Consider the following 23828-nt stretch of genomic DNA (forward strand, 5'->3'; position numbering starts at 1 on the left):
AATTGATCCTCTTGTGTATTGGAAGACCTGAAATCCTAGAGACTATACCCGTCTTAACTCAAGATAGTTAAAAAAGCAAATGAAATGATTGCGAATTGAAATTTCCTCAAATAACACAAAAAGTTAGATTTAAGAAGAAACTACCGGTATAAGCTGCTGCAGCTACGTGGCTTTAACAGAGAGAGCTCCGTCATCTTTCGGGAGCATTAGCAAGGACCTGCAGGAGGATGTGCAGCAGATATCAGATACAGGGGGGTCAGCAGATCTCAGAGGTAATCAGTGAAGAGCAGCACGGATCAGTGGTGATGTGCTTTAAGTTCTGACCTCAGTTGTGTGTCATTGATGGTTTTTAATGTGTGTGTGTGTGTGTGTGTGTGTGTGTGTGTGTGTGTGTGGGGGGGGGGGGGGGGGGGGGGGGGGGGTAGGCAGTCCGGTCAGCTTTACAGTTCATCTCTATGATCATGCTAGCATAGACTGAAGTTTAAGCTTTTGAAGTGACTTGACTTGTTTTGAGTCAAGTGATCCTTTGAAACTTCTCTAAAAATGCAGTCGAAACAAGATAAAGCCACTTTGCATGAACCTTAAAACTTTGCTTCCTCTGCTTTGGATCAAACAGATTCAGAATTTCGCCCCATTGATCCTCATTCCTCAAAAATCAAAGTTGATGCTTTAAAAATTCCAACAAAGTTAAGTCTCAAAACGAATTCACTGAGCAGGGAAGGAAAAAACAAAGTTTTGACACTGAAAACTCTCCATACTGTAATTTGTACACAGAAGAAGAATGATATAAAGACAGCTGGCTGCAGCTAATAAGATTTAACAGATGCAGAGGATTGTCTCAATAACGCTAAAGAGTTTCTGTCTATTTATGAGCTGACGACTCCATTTCCTCAGCTCGTAATCTGCGTTAATTCTGTCCTCAATCACCAGCTCATTAATAATGCAGCCAAAGCCTCCATGATGGTGATGATGATAGCCTCAGATGCACAGCTAATAACCAAGAATGAACAATATCAACTGCACAGACATTAGTACAAGTTTTAATGATCTAAACTATCTGTTATACATTTGAGCCACAGCAGACAGCTGTGCATAGGAAGGAAATTAAATTGATTATTGATCAATATTCATCATCTTTAGGCTACTAGAATTCAGAGGAAATGTTTAACATGTCACTTCATTATCAGACAACTTGATAAGTTCAGGAATTCAGATTCTAACTTTGAAATATATTTTTCAATGCAGTGCAGGATTAAAAGCAGCACTTTCCAACCTTTGACTCTTTGACTGCTCCAAAGAAAATGTGTCTGATCGAGTCAGGGTTTTTTTTTTGTTTATTCAAATGTTTCATTAAGTGACAATGAATCGGTATAATTCCCTGATGTGACCTTGTGAACTTAATTTTTTGGAAACTTTTTTACATAAATTCACAGCCATCTTGCAATACAAGCGATGGCTGAAACCTCAAAGCTGATCTGGCATGTATTCCGTTGGGGACTATCAGCAATGTGTGGTGCAGGAAAAAGAAAAACACGTTTTCCAGTTGCAATAAGGTAAAGCCTCAAAACAAACACTAGCACAATCTTTATCATTCAATGTGCCGAACTGAGAGGCTGAAAAAGTGCAATCTGGTTACATACGTAAAGGCACAACAACAAGATTAAATGGCATTGTAACTTTAAGATACAGTGAGAAAAGCCAAGGTGCCCCCCCCCCAAAAAAAAAGAACAGCGATTTTTGCAGTAGATATTTGCCCTTTTCGTCTTTCGAATATGAATATGACCCTTTATTGTTATTATACTGATGCACTATCACTCCTCTCACTAAAAGGTATTATGCTGCATACATATTTGAATTGATGAAGGCCCCACCTACTTCAATGTCCAACCAGTACGGATGCTGGAGAGCTTTAAGTATTTTGACATCATTCTCTGCCTACAACATCACAGATGTATTTAAGCACTGCTGACAAAGCCTTTGCAGTCTGCAAAAATGTAGGGCTCTCTCAGTCAAACCCCACCTGCTGCTGCTGCTCCTTTACACCAAAGTATCATTGAACCCATCAAATTGTACTGTGCCATCTGTGTCTTCTCTATGCCTCTCTAATAGAAAGCAGATTCTAAAAATCCCCAGCATTTCTTCTAAAGCCCTCATCTCTCGACTGTCTCGGTGGTTACGTGATTCACTTCTCCTTCAGCATGTGTCCCTTGTCCTAAAAGCCAATGATCCACACTCATTAAGGGATAAAAACATTGCGGGAGCATCTTCCAAATCGAAGGCTGTTAGCATGCATGCAGCATTGTTAAGGTTTTATGAACTCCTGCTGGGTAGAATACTCTGAGGTTTAGCCTAATGAGCCTCATCACCTTGACAAAAACACAGAAAAACTGGAGTGATTTGTTGATGTGACTCTGCTCCAAAGCTGCTGGCAGGAACTGTGTGAATGTGACTCTCATGCTCATGTTTCTAATCACCAGCCTGGCTATTATCCCATCTCAGGTGCATGGCCATTAAGTAAATGAATAGGCATTACTTTGGCAATAAAAATTAGTGTTGTGATAATTTCAACAGTGTTTCCAATTAAAAGTCTCTAACTTCAGGAATAAACAAAAAAGCAATTTTCCTTAAGTTTCCTTGTTGGAAACTTAAGGAAAATTGGCAACTTTTTTCATGGAGACAGCTCTCCATTTTTACTTTGATTATGTCCAATTTAAGTTATCACAGTCAGTGGTGAAAAACATACTGAGATTCTACTTAAGTACGTGTAAAATTGCAACAACAACTACAAGTAGAGACTTGTTTTAATGAAGTTAATTTCAGAAACACAGACATATAGAGCCTATATTGATAGTGTAATGTGTGTTATTTGCATGACACTTTGCACTTTGGAGCGTGTCCGCCTATATTTTTGTATTTACGCTGTAATCAATGAATTTAAGTAGCCCTAAGTGGAAATGCATCCACACCTTGAAATTTACTTGTAATAATTTGTACACTTGTGATCTTTTCTACAATATTGCAAAAGCACCAAACAAATAAGCTTTACTTACCTCTTTTGTGTTGGAAGTGTGGCAGTATGGCACGTCATTGTCTGGTGACTGGTCCAATGTTTTGTTTACTAGAAAATAATCCTGTTACCATAAGAAAACCAGCTTTGATATATGAAGATAAATATGTCAGATCTTCAGAAACCAGCAGGAACTTACGGTATGGGTTAAGTTATAAACTCGTATTTTTTTTATTTTATTTAACCTTTATTTATCCAGGAAAAGTTCCATTGACATTAGTTAAGTCTATTTAGTCCTGCAGAAATTAAATAAATAAAATGTATGGATGCATGTCCGCTTGAGTCTTCCATATTCTTGTACTGTTTAAGATCATTTTACTTTAAGCACAGTGTTTGAATGAATGTAATGAGTTACATTTCACTACTGATTCTCATTAGTTACATGCACTAAATCAAATTCACAATCACATAGAGACACATTCACGTGTCTTGCTTGCCAATATGAAATCTGTCGCCTCCCATGAGATTCTGTTGTCTTGGGCAGCTGGTGTATAATATATACTGTACACATCCTCACACACATCTTTACACAAGCACACACACACACACACACACACACACACACACAACCCTTTTGGTAACTGTGTCCTTATCCTCGGTTCCAGCTCATAATGGACACACTCCAACTAGAATATTTAGTACTAGAAATGTTTTCAGAGGAAAGCAGAGCTTTCCGCAACACAGGGAATGTAGTATTGGCGATGTATTATTGATGTCTTCTTCTTGTTTTTCTTTGGCTTGTTGTTATTTTGCCAGAACACAACAGTAATTGCTCCCTTGGGATTAAGCTCGCCGGGATTTATTACACTCGCACTCCAAGATTTAACAGGCAGCGTTCAGACTGGAAGGAAGAAGTTTGTGCGTCAGTGTTGAAAATTGCCTGTTTGCCCTTGTTCACAACCAACTTGTCATATCGAGTTTGACGGTTAACAGTACGCTTGAGTGCCATATTACGATTTTCTCCCGCCATTCCTATCCATGCATATATTCTGCTTCACGCTAGGATTATACTGCACCTTTTATCTTTTCACTTTCGTTTTCAACTCTGTATCACAAAAAAGGGTGCACATGATGTGAATGTTGAAGAAGTCAATGTGTTCAGAAGTGAAAACTATCGCCAAACTTCTCTTGACAAGATCATATTGTTATGGATTTGGTGAATTGTTTGGCGTTAAACATGTAGCCACTATCCATGCCTGTCAGTCTTCGAAAGATTGTGGGAACATCAGCCAGAAACATCAGTACATGGTTTGATGATGAAGGCAAAAGGGAGCTCTCTTGTAGTAATAAAATCTCCTGAAAAGCAGAATAAGTCGAGGTGTCTGTGCAGGTTGAGAAAGTGGGAATCCTGCAGATGTTTTAATGATGTTTGCCTCTCGCTCTCATAATGACCTCATCAGATATCAGAACTTTGGCGGCTGCATTTCTAACTTTCCCTCATCAAAGGATGCCCCTGAAATCCCTGCATGTCTCTGCGAAGGCCCTGCCCTACATTTCTCGCTCTCCAAAGTGCTTCTTTCTCTGACAGCCACTCCTTTTTCTTGCTTCTCTTTTTCATCTATCAGATAGCCTTTCATTTCCCTCCCTCCTCCGCCCGCCTCCGTCTGTCTGTCAAGCTGCCCCGCCACCCCCACCCAACCCCCCCCTCTCCCTATCTGTTCTGCCTCCCTCTCTCTTCCTAATGTCCCTGTGTCATTTCCTCCCTGACTCTTTCCTCCTCTATCTTCTCCACTCGCCACCTCCTGCTGCAATTTCGCAGCAGAAAGAGGAGCGAGGGAGAGAGATTCTCTGACCTGGTAAATTGCACCTCATCTTTTGTATTCATGCCAAGGCAATCATTCCTGCAGGGATGTGTCTGTGGGGTCCTCACAGCCGTAGCTTTTTCCTGCTCTATCTGGGTGGAGGTTTTTGGGACATGCAATGGCTGCATCATTGTGCACTTTGCCTTTTATGGAGACAATTAAAGCAAAGTCGGGTGTCTTGTAACAAGGAGCAACCTGTTTCCGTCTGCACTCTCTTTGGCTTGACATTTTAGGAAACCTGCTGAGCAACTTGTACCAACTCACCATATTTGCATAGCAGCCATTTTCCACCAGTGTCAAACTCAGGTTTGGTAGTTCAAATTTTCTGCTCCAAGGTACAAATCTTAAAAACATTGAGAATTAGTCAAATCTTCGCCATTTCACAGCCTCTTCAATGAATTACCAGATGTAAAAAAGAAAGGGAAATTTGTTGCCCAAGGAGGAGGAATAAAAATTCATAGGCTATTTAAAACTACAGATTTAATTACCAATAAGCCACTGTCATTTAGCAGCTAATCATGTTGCTTCAACTACTTTCTAGCTAATATCATTTCACGCTATAGGCAGTGGTACATGCTAGAATTAGAAGAGGGAATATGTTGTACTTATTAAAGGCATAAATGAATGCTAACATAGTCTGATGGTAGCGAATGACTTATCAGGTACATGTATGGTGACATCTTATAGAAGCATTCCATTATGTCCAAGCTAAGCTAACCTCTGTAGTTTGCTTGGTCGTAGCTGAATGTTAACATAAGCTGCTGTCTGCTACAGTATGTTGTTTTTCCTTGAGATATGAAATGTCTCCCAGAATTTCACAGTGTCTTTTCAGTTTCTTATTATTCTAGGCTGCATGAAAATTTAACGTTAGTGTAGCAGCCAACCCATTATTTTACAGCTTAATAGTAACAAAGCAGTTAACACGTCATCAGCTTGATCCTTTTGAAAGTGATGTCAGAGAAAAAAATGACTGTTCAAAAGTCATGGCAAGTACTCTTGTGACAAAGGATGAGATGAAGAAGAAGAAGAGGAGGAGAGGTTATATTAGAGAGAAAAGAGAAAACAACAAGTTGCAGTATTCTTCATTCTCGCAGGTGGTCAGGGGAGTTAAAGTTTAATGACACAGAGTTGTGCCTTCAGGGCAGAGTCGGGCTGCACCACAAGCGGCAAAGGTTGTTTGGTGTCTGGGATACAAGAGCATTTTTGATTGAGGAGGCTGAGCAGCAGAATAGAGGGTGAGACAGACATGAAGCTGTGGATGGACTCAATAAAAGCAACACTGTGATAAAAATCAGCTGTCACTGATTTTTTTAGAGAAACAGTGTCAGAGATGGTGCTTAAAGTTTGTGATCATTTTTGAGAAAATAAAATCTTGGTTTTCATGGTTTTCTTTCTTTTTTTTTGTTCCTGTGTCATCGCTCAAACATCTTCATCATGGGAGGCGCCGGTAGCGCTGTGGCAGCACACGTATGGATGTAGCCACAGTCCTCATAGGCAGCCCGGGTTCGACCCCAGCCTTTGCCTTCTTTCCCGAATGTCATTCCCCTCTCTCTCTGATTTCCAACCCTATCCACTATCCACCTCTCTCTAATAAAGGCAAAACATATTTTATATATATATATATATATATATATATATATATATATATATATATATATATATATATATATATAAAAACGTCTTCAACATACACAGTTAAATCAAGAAATGGTCTTAGCTCGATGTTGTCATTAAATTGCACTCCGTGCCACGTCCCAGAGTAAAAGCTGCCAGAGATAATCGATTTATTGAAAGAAGTATATCTAACTGCATTGCAGTGGGCAGACTGGTTATAGATGAGCGGTGGAGGCAGGGGCATCTTTACAGCTTTGTACAAACTCTACCCTTTACTTTTTGTAATATCCCTCTAACTTATGGTGATATCCAAAGTAAGATGAGAACACAACTTCTGCGATGGTATGCATCAATGCTGTTCGTGAGAACTAGTCTAGTTTGCGGACATTTGAGGCGAATTCTTGTAAATCGATCCCCAACCACATGCTTGGGTGAGTTTCTGACTTTTAGAAATGTGATAAAGTGCAATTTAAGTCAAAGTATCAGTTCAAATGACGGGATGGCTTCTTGTGTGCCCTTGTCATAAAATGTGAGCAATTCAGTAAATATGAGATTTTCACTTTAGACAATCAATTATAACAATATGTTTTGACTGGAAAATGTTGACAAGGGAAAATGTTTTTTTTTTCTGCATTTCACTTAGCAGACGCTTTTATCCAAAGTGACATTCATCAGAGAAAAAGAAGAACACAAGCAAGGATGTAGAAAAGAGGAAACAATGTCATTAAGTGCAGGAGAAAAGCTTTGAGTCCTATCGGAGGTGCTGAAAGGCAGAGTACAACATTGATGGCTGTTGATGACAATACATTTTTCCACGTTGGAGTTAAAAGCAAGGCAATTGGACTGATCATTTAGGGCACATTGGCCTTCATTTGATCAGAATTTCCATATCCATTTAAAAATAAGGTTTAAGGTCATAAATAAATAATAGGCCGGGTGAGGATTGACTACAAATGGTGTATTAGAGTGATGACTCTGTCAGTTTTTCTGACAGAGTGATATTTGTTCAAAACCATTTGTTGGAACAATAATGACTTCCTCATTTCCAAACAGCAGTGTTTGTGTTTTTGCTGGCTGCTTGTGCATATCTGCAGCCTGCTAGAGATTGTTGAATTCTGTGCAAATGAACAAAAGACAGAACAAATATTTGAAGGTGTAGTGTGACTTGAAATTGAGAATTATTTATGTGCCCTGTTGAGACTTTAACACTACTTAAAACATTTGATGCAGAACCTTTTGCATTTGAATTACTAATCAAAGCTGGTTTATTTTGTCTTGAAGGAACTCAATTTTTGCATTTACTAACACAGGTTGGTTTCACAGGTCTTAACAAACAGATGATGGTCCAGTTTTGCAGGTGAGGGCAGTCTAAAATGTTCCATACACTCAAAGTGTGCAACAATTTCTCTTCTTCTCCTGCTGACTTGTCTCACTGTCTGCTCTGACGGATGACTAACTCGCACAGAAAACTACATTAAATTGTTTCCATTCTATAGAAAGCTACAATTCAAAGCATTATTTATCATTTATCTGATTTGTGTTAGACTCAAAGAGATGACCCTACAAACATAGCTGTTAGTTACAGCTTCAGACACACAAGATTGACACCAATGTATACATCAGTTACATTGTAACAGCTTTTAAATAGATTGATCCTAAACTCTGCCATTGCTTTCTCCTATTACCCTTCTCTGACTCACAGGATATCGACCGTGAATAATAAGCCTTTAATTGGTCACATTTATAAAGGTATTCTCCTTTCTTCAAACTGCGTCTTCACGTTTCAAAATGCCAGTCGCTCTCCACCGTAACAAGCTTCTTCCACTCATTTGCAAGGGCACCGACCTGGACTTAGCACAGCCCAAGACGATTGTGATTGGTTTAAATAAATACAAGCAATCTATAGCTGCCTTTCCCCGTTAGTGCAAAATTATATTGACCTCTGCTCGACCTTTCCCGAGCAAAAGCAAATCGTTTTCTGAATCATTAAACTGACTGTAGAGAGAGGCTTTACTTTACTCTGTTTTCCCCTGAAAGGTGTTTTTATTTGTCTTTATCTTGTTAAGTCTTATCTTGAGGTAAGAACACTGGATTTCCTGTAATTATTAGTATATTTAGGTTGTTTTCATGAGATCTTGATATTTTTTTCTTCTTATCACTGGATTACAAGGCTGGTGTTCCCATCACAAGTTATCTCATTATCTTGAGATAACAAGGCTTTATTCTTCATGATAACATGTGAGATCACTGTGAGAGGCCAGACCAAGACATGCCATGATGCCATTGTCCACATTAATGAGGTCAATTAACACTGTTTCGAATCAATACATTTACTTACAAAAAGAACAGCAACACAGTTCTGAAGATGAAGTTTCCAATTTAATCCCACAAAAAAAAAAAAAACATACAGCAGGAGATTGTGGTAAATGCTTGTCAGGCTATAAACTAAAAACTGTTTTATTTTTTTTTATCTTGGTGCGTTTTTGTTTGAGAGACTTGATGTCCTCGAAACAGTAAATTCCCTTTCCAAAGCCTAAACAATTTTAGTTAATCGTAAATCAACACACACGTGCAGTAACGAGCCCGTTTTAGACTCTTGCTGTACACTGATTTGAAGATCAGAGTTCATCGTGTGACCGCTCTTGTTTTAAACTCGGTTCCCCCCTGCTTTTCCCTGACAAGATCATGAGACATGAGACCCCTCTCAACCTCCATCAATAAATATTCATTAGTCTCTTCGTGTCCCAGCTGCTATTTTTATTTGTCTGAAGTAGATAATTGCCCTCCATCAAAGTCGTCTTCTTTTCAAGGTGCTCACACAAAAACTCTGCCCTAATTAAGAGCAGCATGCCCAAGAAGCTGTCATCCTGCGGAACCGCCGTTGACCGCTGGAATCCCTAATTGCCCCGGTTTTCAATATCCACTTTCTCCCGCTCCTCTTCCTCTTCTTCTTCCTATTTCTGCTCCTCGTCTTCATTAGTTTTCAGTGCTGCTCACTCTTTCCCTCCTCTCTCTAATTGCTGGTCAAACGTACACACCGGACAAACTGCTCCAAATAAACCCACCTCAATTGACTCTGCCACTGCAGCCCTGAGGTGTGTGTGGGTGGACATTGTTGTATGAGTGTAATAGGTTTTATTAGCACTATAAAAACTCGTCTGATTCTTCACAAAATTCAGCACCTTTAAAACCTGAATTTTCTCTGCCGTATTTAGCAGTTTTTGTAACATTAGATAACTGTACCTGTTTCACTCCCCATCAGTGCTGTTATCCCCTCGACACATTATTTTCATCCTCTCTAACCCTGTCCATTTAATTTATTTTATCCTTGCATGTCTCCTTTATTTCATCCCCTTTTCATCCTGCTCTCCATTTAATCATCTCATATCATCAATTGAACATGTTGGCTCTCACAGTAGGAACCGGCTTAAGAAATTAACTTATTTTTTCAGGGCATTTTTGTTCCTTTTTTTATCTGATTTTAGAGCTTAATTTGAAGGCCTTTTCACTGGCAGTGTTACTGAATGATGACATACTACGTTAGCATTGCAAATATTCGCTTGATTCATCCTGTGAGATTTGCTTTAACTTTACCCCGCTGTTAGAAACAGCTGGCTTTACAGAGGACTGTGGTGCAGTCTTTCCCAAAAAGTCTGTCTTTAGCTCATTGTTGTTCTTGTTTTATTTTGTCGCCTGGTATTCCTTTAATGTAGTGCTTTAATTTGCTGCTGCAGTTGCCTGCTGTTAGTTGCTTTTAGCCATTATGGTAAGAATGTAGGTCAGTTGGACAGTATTATAATATTGGTCATTATATCCAGGTTTCCATCCAACAGAAATATTCTACACATGCTGAGGTTTTTAGGGGGTGGTTAATGGTGTGGATGACTGTGTCCGCTGTAAGTGCAAATTAATTGTGAAGCTGCCTGTATATTGATGGTATAAACATTTGAATAATGCACCCTCTATGAGGAAGGAAAATACCTCACCATTGACATCATTGTTGATGACACAGTTGCTTTCTGCTGCCTCATATTCTATGAACATTTTAAAGTAATATTCTGAAAAATATGCCTTTGTGCACACAGCACAGCTGGATGCAAGGGCACATGAAGCTGCACACAGCTGTACATATAGCCGCTGTGTGACTGGTGAACTGGGATTGGTCATTATCATGTGTCTGATATTTGTGGAATCTTTGAGGGAAGTATTTGAAGAAAAGGCTTTGTGCTATACTGAAAATAAGGAAATACCAGCTTATTCAGCTACAGACATTCTGCACACAGTGGCCCTGACTCTTTCACGATGATTTGTTCATGTCAATACAGAAACAGTTAAGAATATGTTCAAACTCTGTCCATCCTTTCTCATATCTATAGGTATGTGATATAACATTGTTACTGCCAGAGAATAATTGAAGCAAGACATAGTTGGATCACGATCTATCTATCTATCTATCTATCTATCTATCTATCTATCTATCTATCTATCTATCTATCTATCTATCTATCTATCTATCTATCTATCTATCTATCTATCTATCTATCTATCTATCTATCTGTCTGTCTGTCTGTCTATCTATCTATCTATCTATCTATCTATCTATCTATCTATCTATCTATCTATCTATCTATCTATCTATCTATCTATCTATCTATCTATCTATCTATCTATCTATCTATCTATCTATCTATCTATCTATCTATCTATCTATCTATCTATCTATCTATATATATATATATATATGGGGACTATTGTTAGTACCTTAAATCAAGCTCTTTCTTCTTCTAATGGCCTAACATGTTCTGCTGCTTTAAGCTCTTGTAATTTTCTGATCAGAACCTCTCTATGTTTCTCCTCCATCGTATGAGACTAGAGATTCAATGAGCCATGAAGACAAACGCTGCATTTACAACCTTAACATGTATATTGCGATCAGAATTCCCCATTTCTTTCCCTTTTTTTTTTTAGAATATTCAAGAGCGCTTTGCTTCAAGCTGCCTCTAATTTCTGCCAGTGGGTAGAAGCCGTCTCTCTGAGGAGTTTGTGGAAAACAAAGACGTCTATGACGTGCCTAAAGGTCAGGTCGGAGGAGGCTTAAAACGCTCTGTTCTGTTGTGCTATCTCTGCCTGAAACGAGGCAGCCAGTCAGCTTCCTGCCGAGCCAGATGATTGCCGCCACTCGATGCTCACAGTTACTGGACATATCCCCCATTTTCGCATCCTTGAAGACCCTGTCATACTCACTAAGCCCCTTGCTGCCTTCGTCCTGCTGCATTCACCCAAACGAAATCAATATCAGCACTTGAATGCCATTTTTGGCTCTGAGGGGGTTCAACGTACATCAAGCATTACGGTTCACTGCGGTGTAAATATGTCTCTTCCTCAAGGGACTCTGGGAGAAGGGTGAGGAATTAAAGCTGATTACATGCCCCCTTAAGACCCTTGTGAGTTTTCACCACTAATTATTGCCTGTGTTACCCAAAGGCAGCGGGGGGCTCTGAGAGCTCACTGCTAAGCCAATCAGACTGCTAGAACTGCACAATCTTTTCCAACTACAATCACACAGTAATAATGTGTGATTATTATGTGTATCCGCTGGCTTTTATTCCTCCCTGGTCTTTAATTACACAGTCCTGCACTTGGCCTTCAAATGCCACTCAATAAAACAAGGTGTCTGACTCACACATGTCGTCACAAATAGTCAGAGGAACACGGAAAACCTTGAGAATAAATGCGTACAATGCATGATTTCGATAGTAAAAAGGGAAGACAGACAGACAGACAGACAGACAGACAGACAGACAGACAGACAGACAGACAGACAGACAGACAGACAGACAGACAGACAGACAGACAGACAGACAGACAGACAGACAGACAGACAGACACAAACACAGAGAGACACGTAGATACACAGACACACAGATAAAAAGGCAGACGTAAACAGAAGACGCAGCCCAAGACAGACATGCAAGTTGATTATGATTATGTAAATAATTATGTATTGATCAGTACGGGTCAAGCAGGTTCATGGCAGAAGACAATGATTCACAGGAGCCTGTGGGATGTTAGCGTACAAACGTGAGATATTAGATCTGTATCAGATCAATAAACTTGAATAACGTTAGTATGATCTTTATGACGCAGGTCCCTTTTGTTCAGTGATTATACTTTAAACAACATCTTCATTTAGTCCTGTGCAGTAACACAATCATCCTCCTGTGGTCCACGTCCATCCTATCTCTCTGTGCTCTCAAGGAGACCGCCTCCCTGGGTGGTCTGGGGCCGAGCCGCCTCCCCCTCTCATCCCCTCTGTTGTCTCTGAAGGTTAATCCAGGCCGTTCTGACAGCCATGTTTTCCCTGGGTCAGGGAGTGGGGCAGGCCGAGCAGTGGGAGAGGCGGCGACGGTTCATTTGGCCCTGTGAAGGACGGGCAGAGGAGGTTTCAGACGCAGACAGAATGAGGAAACAGAGGAGGCAGGTCACCTGCTGTGCGGGGAGTTCTGGCAAGCAGAGCAGCGATGTGACTGGCTGTTGTGTCTGTAAGTTGGTGTTTGTGTGGTTTGACTGAGACACCATAGATGGATGGATGCGTTTAATGAAACCAGGGCAGCCTCATGGTGTCAGCTACAAGTGGGACAAGGTCACACTTCATTGGCCTTAGGCTGGAAATCTCACTGTGGAATGAAAAATGGTTCACTTTAGGCTCACCGGGTCCTGCTTCTCATATGTGACTGTTTATTGATATTTGGACATCTGTTCAAACAGAACACGATTTATTTTTTTATTTAAACTAAAAATATTTGATTTCTGAGTCCAAGAAAAAATATTTAAAAAAAAATAAAGAATAAAATTTCCCAATAGTCATTGTATGTTTTTTTAAACTCTATTTATCCCCGTGGGGCAATTAGCACACCAAGCGTTCGACCACAGGAGCAGCAAACTGCATACACCCTGACAGAGCATGAGTTAAGTGTCTTGCCCAAGGACACATCGGACATGTTGCTTGGAGCTGGGGATCAAACCCTCGACTTTCCGGTTGAGAGACGATGACTCTACCCACGGAGCCACAGCCACAAAACTTGCATTTATTACCAGGAGTGGGGTTTGAACCCACGAGGACATATGTCCATTGGATCTTAAGTCTAACGCCTTAACCACTCGGCCATCCTGGTGAACAATAACAAATAATGTTTAATTTATGTTTAGCCCAAAAGTACAAATACCAATCCATTGATTTAGATCTTATGTTAGTTCTGTAACCTACTGAAAAGATATTGATGGCTTCTTTCCTGCATGTCTGTCCCAGTCTGTCTCCCTAAATCTTTAAAAAAACACAACAACTCCTGACACACACTGGATTACCAGCAAAGAAGTTGAGGCTTTCTGTTTTGTCCACAGAAATCAATGCAAACCTAAAGTTGTCCACATGAGCTTTAGTGTAGTATACATCACTAACAGTTCAGCTGTCACATATAATCATACTGGGTACAGTCAAGTGAACACTTGAGAGTTTGAGAGTGTTGCTGCTTCAAAAGTATTTAGACTTCAGGGTCCAGTACAGAAAATAGTTATGGAATCAAAGTATTGAGTAACAAGTGTTATATATACAACTATCTCATTATATTTCCCTGTTACTCTTTAGTTAATCTAATAATATATGGATCATCTTTACTTTCTCCAAAGGGAAATTAGCTGAAAAAATGAATACATTTGATACACACAGCAGATCTGTTGTCATATAAACAGTTACACAGTTTGTGCCGATTAAATGACTCAAGAACTTGTGTTGCATGATTTAGCAATAGAAAAGTCACTTGTAAGTATAGCTTGTTAAAATATTTGTAGGGGATGTAAACAGTGAACTTTTAGGACTATAAGATGTGAAACACCAAAATAAGAGAGGTAACACTTAAGACCAAACTAGAAAACATTCACACACAGGGAAACAAGCGACACTATAAAATGACAACTAAAACAATATAAACAAATCTAAACTCTGAAACACAAACTAAAACAGACCAAGCCATGACAACAATACACTAATAATAATCAGAAAACATTATCAAGTGTGTATATTCTCTTGTGTTTCATCACTGATTGCAGCTTTGATCAGGTGCTGCGATGGGACTTGGATAAACACGCTTTAGAAGCTCAACAGATCGAGTTCAGATGTAGTAAATCTTTTAATTATGATCAAAGGTGTTTTTGCTGTGGTGCAAGAACAAAGCCAGCGATTTCTAAATCTATAAATGATAGATGGGTTCTGAATCAGTAACCATTTATTACATGAATGATTGAATGGAGCACAGTTTCACTCTTGCTTTGTCGAGGATAAATTCAATCTGAAAATAATGTTCCCTTTTTTTTTTTGAGGACACTCACAGCCTGCTTTTAGGTAAAATACAGCTTACCTCGATTCCATCGCCTCCGCCTAAACCACCATATTGAATGGGTCCCGTAATTTCTGCTGAAATGGAGAGCCTTGTCCAGACCATCCAGCCTATTTCTGGGTAATAGTCTGACCGAGCTCCCTGAAGAGACCAATTGTGGCCAGCGAGGCACACTTAGATTCTGGGTGAGACAGAGGAAGAGAGGATAGAGTCTGTGCAGCCACTTAAATGCCTTCTGGGTGAAAATAGGATTTCTGACCTGCTCCACTGGTGCCACAGCTCTACAGCAGGATGGGCTGTCAAGACGCTGCCAGGTGGGAGCGGGTGGAGCAGCTGGGGGGAGAAGGAAGTATTGAATGGATGGTGCCGCCGCCGTCGCTGCTGCTGCCGGTGTGGATGGTGAAGACCACAAGGACCTCATTAGCTCCACATTTCATCAAACACTGTGGCACCAGGGTGGCTCTTACTGCCGACATAGATCTCTTTTTCTTTGGCCATCTTTTCCTTTTTTGCCTATTAAAAAAAACCCACTCAGTTTTATCTTCCCTGTCTCCTCTTTTTACCTCTCTCTGTCTCCTTTAGGTCTCATTAAGTAGATGAGCTTTTCTGCTGGTTATCTGCTACTGAGTCAAAGTCAGTAGACGAGCATGATGATGACATATCTTCCACATACTCATGCACATGCGCGCACGCACGCAAACACACACACACACACACACACACACACACACACACACACACACAGAACTATGATCGTTTGTTCTTGTTAATGCTGTGAAAATGTAAATTTGTCATGACTATAAGAATGTAAATAAGCAGCGCATTTCTGCAGGGGAGATATTTCCGGGTACATTAGATGCCTCTGCAGGGCTGGTTTGCATATCATTGAATGAAATGTGTGTAAGGGTGTGAGTCTATTTTGATTATTTATGTGCATCCAAAACCTCAGATGAGCTGCTGGGTGGGAAAAGAGGCCACACACTAACAAACCTGCAGGACTGAAAGACTCAAAGAGCCGCTCGGTCCTTTACAAGAAGAACATCAGACATCATTGTATGGCTGTGTAACAAAAAAATGCAGAATAGTAATCATGACCACAGCTGCTGGTGGTGATTCATCCTTGTTTTGTCGGTTGGAAAAGATTGAAATATGACTCCACTCCTCAGATGTCAAAGTGACGTCTTTATTCAATCTGTAGATTAATTTCATGCATTACTGATATGTTCAGAAACTGTGGATAAAACATATCCATCATTTGATCAAAGTTGTCCTCGTTTCTGGATTTGTTCAACAAAGAAAAGTTGATTTTGTTCCCTTGTTCCACTTGTCCTGAAGATTTTTCAGATATGGTGCAAACAAAACGCCTCCATTGTTTCTGTTTGAGATTCATTCTGCTCTTTTCCCTTGTAAATAAAGATAAAAAAGAACAGAGGAGCCAAATCATTTAAGAACAAGTGGAAGTGGGAGAACAAATAAGAAATATAACTAAAATGTCGTATCATTTCAAGACTTGACTCACAATATAAGTGATTAATCCACATATTTATTGTTGGTATCATGTTATCGTCTGTAGGATCTTTCATTTGTTTTGTTGAGCTGCGAAATACTTCACAGCTTCTTATTAAATACAACATTGGTCTGAGTTTTATGCATCACAGCTGTTGTTTTGTGAGCAAACACATCCCTGTGTTGTGTGCGAGTGTGAGACAGATTTAAGGTGAATCCTTTGTGAGACCCCGGGGTTTCCACCAATCGTAAAGCAAAATGACAAGCTACACATCCCCAGGGGGCTCCGTCGCTCCCCATTTATCAACAAAGCTTTTTCCTGCCTTAAACACAAAGTGATGCTTCTTACTAAAGTTGCCCTCGGTGTGCATTTCTGTCTGCTTATTTCTGTTTAAACCAGGGCTTAACGCAACTTTCAGGCCTTCTTTTTAACTTCAAGAATTAAAAGAGTTTGTGGACTTTAAAGCAAATATGGTACACATACATCTGCTAGCAGTGCTGCTGGCGCTTCCACAGGGATGAGAAAGCCAAATATTGTCTTGCACTAAGCTTGTTTGTTGTAGGGAGTTTAGTTATGTTCATCTTATTTAGTCTCTCTTATTTTCCTTCCCTCAGCCTCTCAGGAAGCACTGCAGCACCTGCTCTCTGGTGACCAGCTCAGGTCACCTTATCGGCGGCGGACAGGGTGAAGCGATTGACCAGGCCGAGTGCGTCATCCGCATGAACGATGCCCCCACTGCCAGAGGCTACGGCCGGGACGTGGGCCGCCGCACCTCTCTGCGCGTTATCGCTCACTCCAGCATGCAGAGGGTCCTTAGGAACCGCCACGAGCTGCTCAACACCAGCCAGGATACGGTGTTCATCTTCTGGGGCCCCAGCAGCTACATGAGACGCGATGGGAAGGGTCTGGTCTACAACAACCTGAGGCTGATGAACCAGGTGCTGCCCAAAATCCAGGTCTACATCATCTCCCTGCAGAAGATGCTGCAACTGGATGACCTTTTCAAGAAAGAGACGGGGAAGGACCGGTAAGTAAACTCTAGTGGGAACCATGGTAACATGAATAAGGGTGAGGATATGAATTTAAATATAGACAAGCCATACATATTGGCCGATGAGATCAAAAATGGAATTTGACAAAATATGTCAACCAATCGATTCAATTGTTATTTCACAGTTTGTTTGTTTCTTAGACTATTCTTTTGGCACTTTGCCTTTTTTGTAGATAGACAGAATTTGAAAAGAAAAGGGAGTGGGGTGTATTTAGGGGCAGAGAGTTGGGGCCCTATTCAGAAAGTTTCCTTGTACAAAGAGTTGCTCCAAGTGATGAAATTCTAAGATGCTCGTTTTCTGAGAATTTCCCCTGAAAAATAAGACTGTTTCCGGGGGTGCCCGCACCCTATACACAGAGCCTATAGTCCTTGAAGTCAGCTCCTCCTTTGACAGTTTTATTGTATCTTATTGACTTAACAAAATGAACGTCGGTGATAATTTTAGAAATTGGACTATACCTGAAACGATACAATGCATTTTTTCCCTGTGGAGAAATTTGTCCTGGAATCAAATTCTGCACATTAAGGTGCATTCACAGTAGGTTTAACAAATAAAAACAAACAACAATCACAATGTCAACAGAGAAGTACTAATTATAACCTTAACCAATCATAACAAGTAAAAGACAAAAGTACACCACTGAGCCGTTGTACAACCCCTGCAACATTATTTAATATTAGAATATATTTACCAAATCTATGACAATCATCGTTAATTAAATTTATGAAAAGAGTCACACAACAATAAAAAGCTTAGCATTCAACAGATTCAAACAAAGTGCCATTGAAGTGTGTGAGAGAGTGTTAACAGCGAGTCAGCTTATAAACACTTAGTCTTTATTGTTCTGAAGGGCCTGCAGAAACATTTACAAAAGGCCCGCTCCATGACAAGTGGTGCTTACACATCACCAGTTAAAGGTTCGATATGTTCGCCTCCGTTGTGCCTTGTTTGCAACATGTCCAATAATGTAAAGAGGTGGAATAGTCGGGCAAAGGTGTTATTCCCCTAATTCTCTATTAGACATAGTAAAAGAGGCGAGGCGGAGGCAATGTGTTATGTCGAAGAAGGTGGAGCCAAACAGTGTCGATTATGTGCATGGTAATGTGTGTGTGTGTGTTTGTGAAGCTTTTGCTTTGTGCTCACACACCAGCACATCTGTGAAATTGGCATTTTGTCACTTATGAAAACAGCATGTTTAAATTGAATCTAGTGCCTCTAATATATGCATACTCGACCTCTTTTTCTTTGAACAGACCTCACAAAACTGGTTATCACCATTTTACCCTAATAAATAACTATTTGCCACTTGAAACACTGTGAAACGCTCAAGTGTGTAGAACCAAAGAACACATAGAACCAAAGAAAAGGTTTCCTGTTACAACCGGTTTACATTTTTAAATCTTTTTCTTTAGAGCTGCTTATTTATCATTTACAGCCCTTTGTTTTGGTTGAGGGAAAACTTTCCTCACTGAAACATTTCCAACAAACCTGAATTATAACTAAACTTCACTTGTGCAAGAAATAATCAGTCGGACGAAGAAACACAGGAGGTGCACTTCAAGCTTCCTATCAAGGTTCCCTCTGTTATACCTAACTCAGGAAAGGGCTGAACAAGAAAACATTCATAAGCACAAAGGGAATAACGTACAAAAAACCCAAAAGCCTACAGATAAAAAACACATTTATTAAATATATTTAATGTATTTCGGTAAACAAGCAGATTTTGACATTTCATTGCTTTGAAGAGAGCATTCTCAGTTCCATCAATGGAAGTTTTTTAAGAATAAGAAAGTCATATCGACCGTAAAGCTTTGTCTGTTTTCTGATTCCTAGAATTTGTCTCTACTTTGTTTTAGCTTTTATCTTTCACAAGCACTGTGAGCAAAGATGTGAGCGTTGGCTGTTAGAAAGCACGCTGCTGCAAACACAAGCTGCACTGGTTTTTTAAAAAACCAAGCTAGAAAAGCATCCGTTCCAAACTCTGTTTTTATGAAAATGTTGTTTTGCTCGTTAGGATGTTCCTGGAGTCTCAGATGTCGGAGTTTCCTGCATGCATCTCGTTAATACGCCACAAAGGGAAATCATTCAAAGCGGTTCGTTTTCGACATGAAAACGTAATCTAACGAGCTCTTGTTAAGTGCAATACTTTGACTTTATGTGTCTGTAACTCCTTCTCTGAACAGCAGCGATAAAAGGACTTGGATTTAATGAGTCCAGGCTGAGTGTTCAGTCCTGTGGTCATTGATGCTGAATGACACACTTCTCATTTTCTGTCTCTGAGAACAGACTGAATGTGACTTCAGTTTAGGATTGAAGTCACAGGGGTTTTTGCTGAGTCGAGGATTTGGTAAATGACTGCGACATCCATCCTTCAGGATCTGTGTCTACAGTCGTGGTAAATGTTTACAGTGAGCGAGCGTCCTCTGTCGCGCTGTTCTCCTTTGTAGCATCAGGCATTAATATCAGCGTGGCTTATTTGAGGTCTGTGGAGCGTGGGAAGAGAAAAAAAGAGAGCCTAAAGCATTGCTGTTATGTCTGTCTTTAACATTTGAGAGAGCTAGCATGATAAATGTGCTGTGCCATTTCTTTTGAATGACAATATTTTTACCTAATTTAAAAAAATAAATTATATTTTGAAGGAATGGTGACACATGAGCAGCATTAATAGAAGACATATGGAGTAATGAGCGGGGGGATTGGCAGCCCAGCATGCTTTATAATTGTTATTATAGGTTTAAACATTAAAGGGAAGGTGATTAAGAAGGGGTTTTTTTTTTCACATCCACCCATTTTAAACAGCAGAGGAGCAATATAAAAAGAGTTGTGTCTCCACATCTCTAGTAAATTACAGAGTTGGAATGAGCCTCAACTTGTTATTAGAGATAAATGAGCTTTGGAGATTACTTCTTTTTTTATTTAGCGTTCTATTTTCCAGTAATGCTTTATGCAGTCGCTCACTGCACCCCGTGTCACGCTGAAATTTCTGCTGAATAGATTTGAAATTGAGTAGTTCGAGTAGTTCGTTACCAGAAGTTGACGACTTTAATCCCTGTAAAAGAAAATCCACTTGATGGTGAACAAGCTGATAAAGCCTGGAGAACTTTCTGCCGTGCTGTAGGAAAAAAATAATGAAGAAAAGAGATGACAGATGACCTGCTGTGTGACTGAACATAATGCAACAGACGCTCCTCTTACACCACTTACTCTGCCTGATGTTTACTTACTAATAATCTGAAGAGTCCATAATAAAGAGGCCAAACAAAAGGTGACAGACTTTTATAAAGAACCTCAACCTTACAACAAAATGTTGAAATATAGATTTTTGAAGATGTTTTGTTTGTCAACTTCAAGGTGACCTTACTGTGTGCTGAGACAAAGGAGATGAACTCCTTACAGTTTTACAATGTTAAAAATACGAATGTAAAATGTAAAATGCTGAAAGGGATAGAAGATCAGAAAATACACGTTTTTAAGTAAAACAAAACAAAAAAGCAATGAAATATGCACAAAAAATAAACCTCACTTTAATCATTTCAATCCCACAGCTGCAATCACTACAGACTCTCAGGTTGAAGGTGCTGAGGTGGAAATGATCCTCCTCCTGTGTGGCCTGCTCGTGTTTCTTGCGTGAGATGTAAAAAAAAACCTTAAAACAACATATTCATATTTTGTTTTTCAGTTTTCTTTTAGCTACGTGTCCTTACATGAGTTCACTGGAAACAGGTGTTTGTGATGAACCTAATTACACTAAACCTTCATTTGACCTTTACTTGTGACAAGTTAGATTACAGCCATTAAAGTACACACAGGACAACACGCTGTGTCTTGTAAATGAAAATCAATGACAAACTAAAAGGCAAAGGTGATTCGGTTATTTTTCTCTATTGACCTCCTTTAACCCTTCCACACCGAGTGTGTCGTCGATAACACGTTTGCACGAGCGCACTTTGGATTGCTGTAATTATGTTACTGTTTGTGCAATCCGAAAAATGTCAACGGTTTCTAACGACACAATTGGTGTGAAAGGGTTAAATCAAGTCAGGTGAGTTCTACATAATAGTGAGCTCTGGGGCCAAAATGTGGGATAATATTTTATTTTTCAAAGGCACATCAGCGAGCTTCTTGAAATGGGAGTGCGTGTATTTTGAAATCACACCGCAGTGAAGAAAAGATTTCAAGGCTAAAGGATGAACACGCTCTGAAAGTATTCATTAAATGGAGCTAGATTTAGTCGACCAAACTGTGTAAACATAAGGCATAAATCGATCTCCCACTCACAGCTTCCTTACGGTCCTTTTCTTAGAGGCAGCCATTGAAGCCAAGGGCTTGACATTTCACACCACATTATTCATCCACATGTTCATAAACAAGGAGAGGAGCAGTTCTTCTAAAGTGAGATTAGCTGCTGAGCTTATGCTTCCTTCCTTAACACCTCCACACATCCACCACAGATTCCTCTGTGACAAAATGTTGTGCTTTGAACTTTAAAAGTTTTCTAATTTGCAAGTAGAAGTGTGTGCTTGTTTTTGTGTGTGTCTTGGTGTGTGGTCGACTACCAGGCTGTTGTGATATTAAAGCCCAGTGGCTGAGTTTGCATATCACAACAAATCACCATGTTCCAGACAACCTGGGTCCTGTCTTAATTAAAAAAAAAGAGAGAAGTCTGTGCTTCGGCTGCGATAGCATCACTTTGGCTCACTGCCGCTGTTTGCCGCTTGGACAGGCTCTAATGAAAAGGAGAGACACATAAAAGTGCTTTGTCACTATTCATCACAGGGTTACTCAGCCTGTGCAGACGATTAGTTCAGAACACAAAAAGGAATTGGCCGTTTGGAGACACAATTTTGAAGACAAAGTTACACTAAAGGTTGTTTGACATGCAACATGAGTGTGAAATCAATCGTGAAATTTAAGCTCTATATTGAGCTACAAAAATGTCCACATGTTCATGAAACGTTGAAAAAGTACTCAAACTAAGATCATGATGATCCTTAAAACGGAAATCTTTTCAGTTGTTTAAAATGGATATGACCCAAAGATAGGAAAGTTTGTCTTCTAAGGTACTCTCTAAAAACACTTCATGTTCCTCACTCCCCCTCACCTTTCCAGGAAGATGCTTCTCTATTCCAACATCGCCCTGCAGGTGAAATGTTCAATGTACAAATGTTAAACAAGCTTTTTAAGCAATGATTTCTGCCTGACACATATCCCCCTACACAGCTCTCTCTGTGAGGGAAAAAAAGGAAAAAAAAAAAAAAAGTCTGAACACCTCTTAAAACAAGAAGGTAAACCCTCCAATGCAGACGTGTCACCCTCATCAACAGGAGGCAGACAGGCAGGGTTTCTGGGCCCCCGTCTGGTTGTTCCTGTCAAGAATTTTCTTATCAGCCTTGTTCTTTGTTTCTTTGCCTCACTGAGTTCAAACCTGAGCTGCAGTGGATGCTGCTGTTTATGTGTGGGAACCGAAAACAAGCAGTTACGAGCTTTTAGAAAGCAGCAGGGTGACGAGGCGGTCCAGAGATCAGGAACACATCCTGTCAAAATGCACTTAAGGAAGACATTGAACCTCTGTCTCCAATCTCTCTCATGCAGTACATTTGAAAGGTTATGGTCATATGTCCTTGAAAAAACAAGCAAAGCAAAATTCTGACTTATTAAATGACAATGTAGATGTTTTAAAGTTGAGCGGTCTCACTCCACCAATTTTCAAGGCTATACTGTTGGTAGGTCTGTCTGTCTGTGGCTCCACTAGTTTAAGGCTGGTTCACACGGCAGGATAATTAGGCCGATTTTGGCCCCGATTCTCCCCTTCTGATAATCTTGAGGACGCGCCAATCACCACAAGATATTTTTATAAGATCATCCTGCCGTGTGTGGAGTGTTCAGACTGCTCTCGTCTGATCGGAAGGATGTCGGGACCGCTCCGATCTCAAATTGGGGATATTCAACATGTTGGATTGTTTTGGCCCGATCTCTCATCATGTGTGGTGTTTCCCCCCGAGGGGTAAACGAGCACGAGCCTGTTAACTGTGGCGCCTAGCCAATCAGATAGCGAGGTGACGTAGTGGCGTGGAAACACTCGCAGCAAAACAACAACAACTCACCTCCATATCATCATGTAGCAAGTACAGTTCATGCTCCCGTTGTCTCCACTCCTTTGACCAATGCCTCTTTTTAAAACGTGTTTTTCAGATAAAAACAGCACAAACGATCCTTATTACACATCCTCTTTGTCCATTTGTTGACTCTGGAATCACGCTTGATCTCGAGAGGTTTTGTGAGATTTCCCGTCTGATCGGAGGATGTTCGCGAGTGAAATCGGTTTGTAAAACCGGGCATAAGTTGAAATTTGAATGTTCATCAAATATTTAATTGATTGTGAAGATGTTCTGA

The 23828-nt window shown here is 40.1% G+C and overlaps 1 protein-coding gene across 1 annotated transcript in view; it reads left to right on the top strand.

Annotated features, from left to right (window-relative positions):
* The window catches only part of st6galnac5a (ST6 (alpha-N-acetyl-neuraminyl-2,3-beta-galactosyl-1,3)-N-acetylgalactosaminide alpha-2,6-sialyltransferase 5a), a 40086-nt gene that overhangs the window by 10829 nt on the left and 5429 nt on the right, over nt 1-23828 (top strand). Inside the window, exon 3 of the mRNA XM_079348268.1 lies at nt 16998-17410. Coding sequence (XP_079204394.1) covers nt 16998-17410 — 413 coding nt within the window. The remainder of the gene's footprint in view (nt 1-16997; nt 17411-23828) is intronic.

This window comes from Symphodus melops, assembly GCF_947650265.1.
Source record: "Symphodus melops genome assembly, chromosome: 7".
In the NCBI taxonomy this organism is placed as follows: domain Eukaryota; kingdom Metazoa; phylum Chordata; class Actinopteri; order Labriformes; family Labridae; genus Symphodus; species Symphodus melops.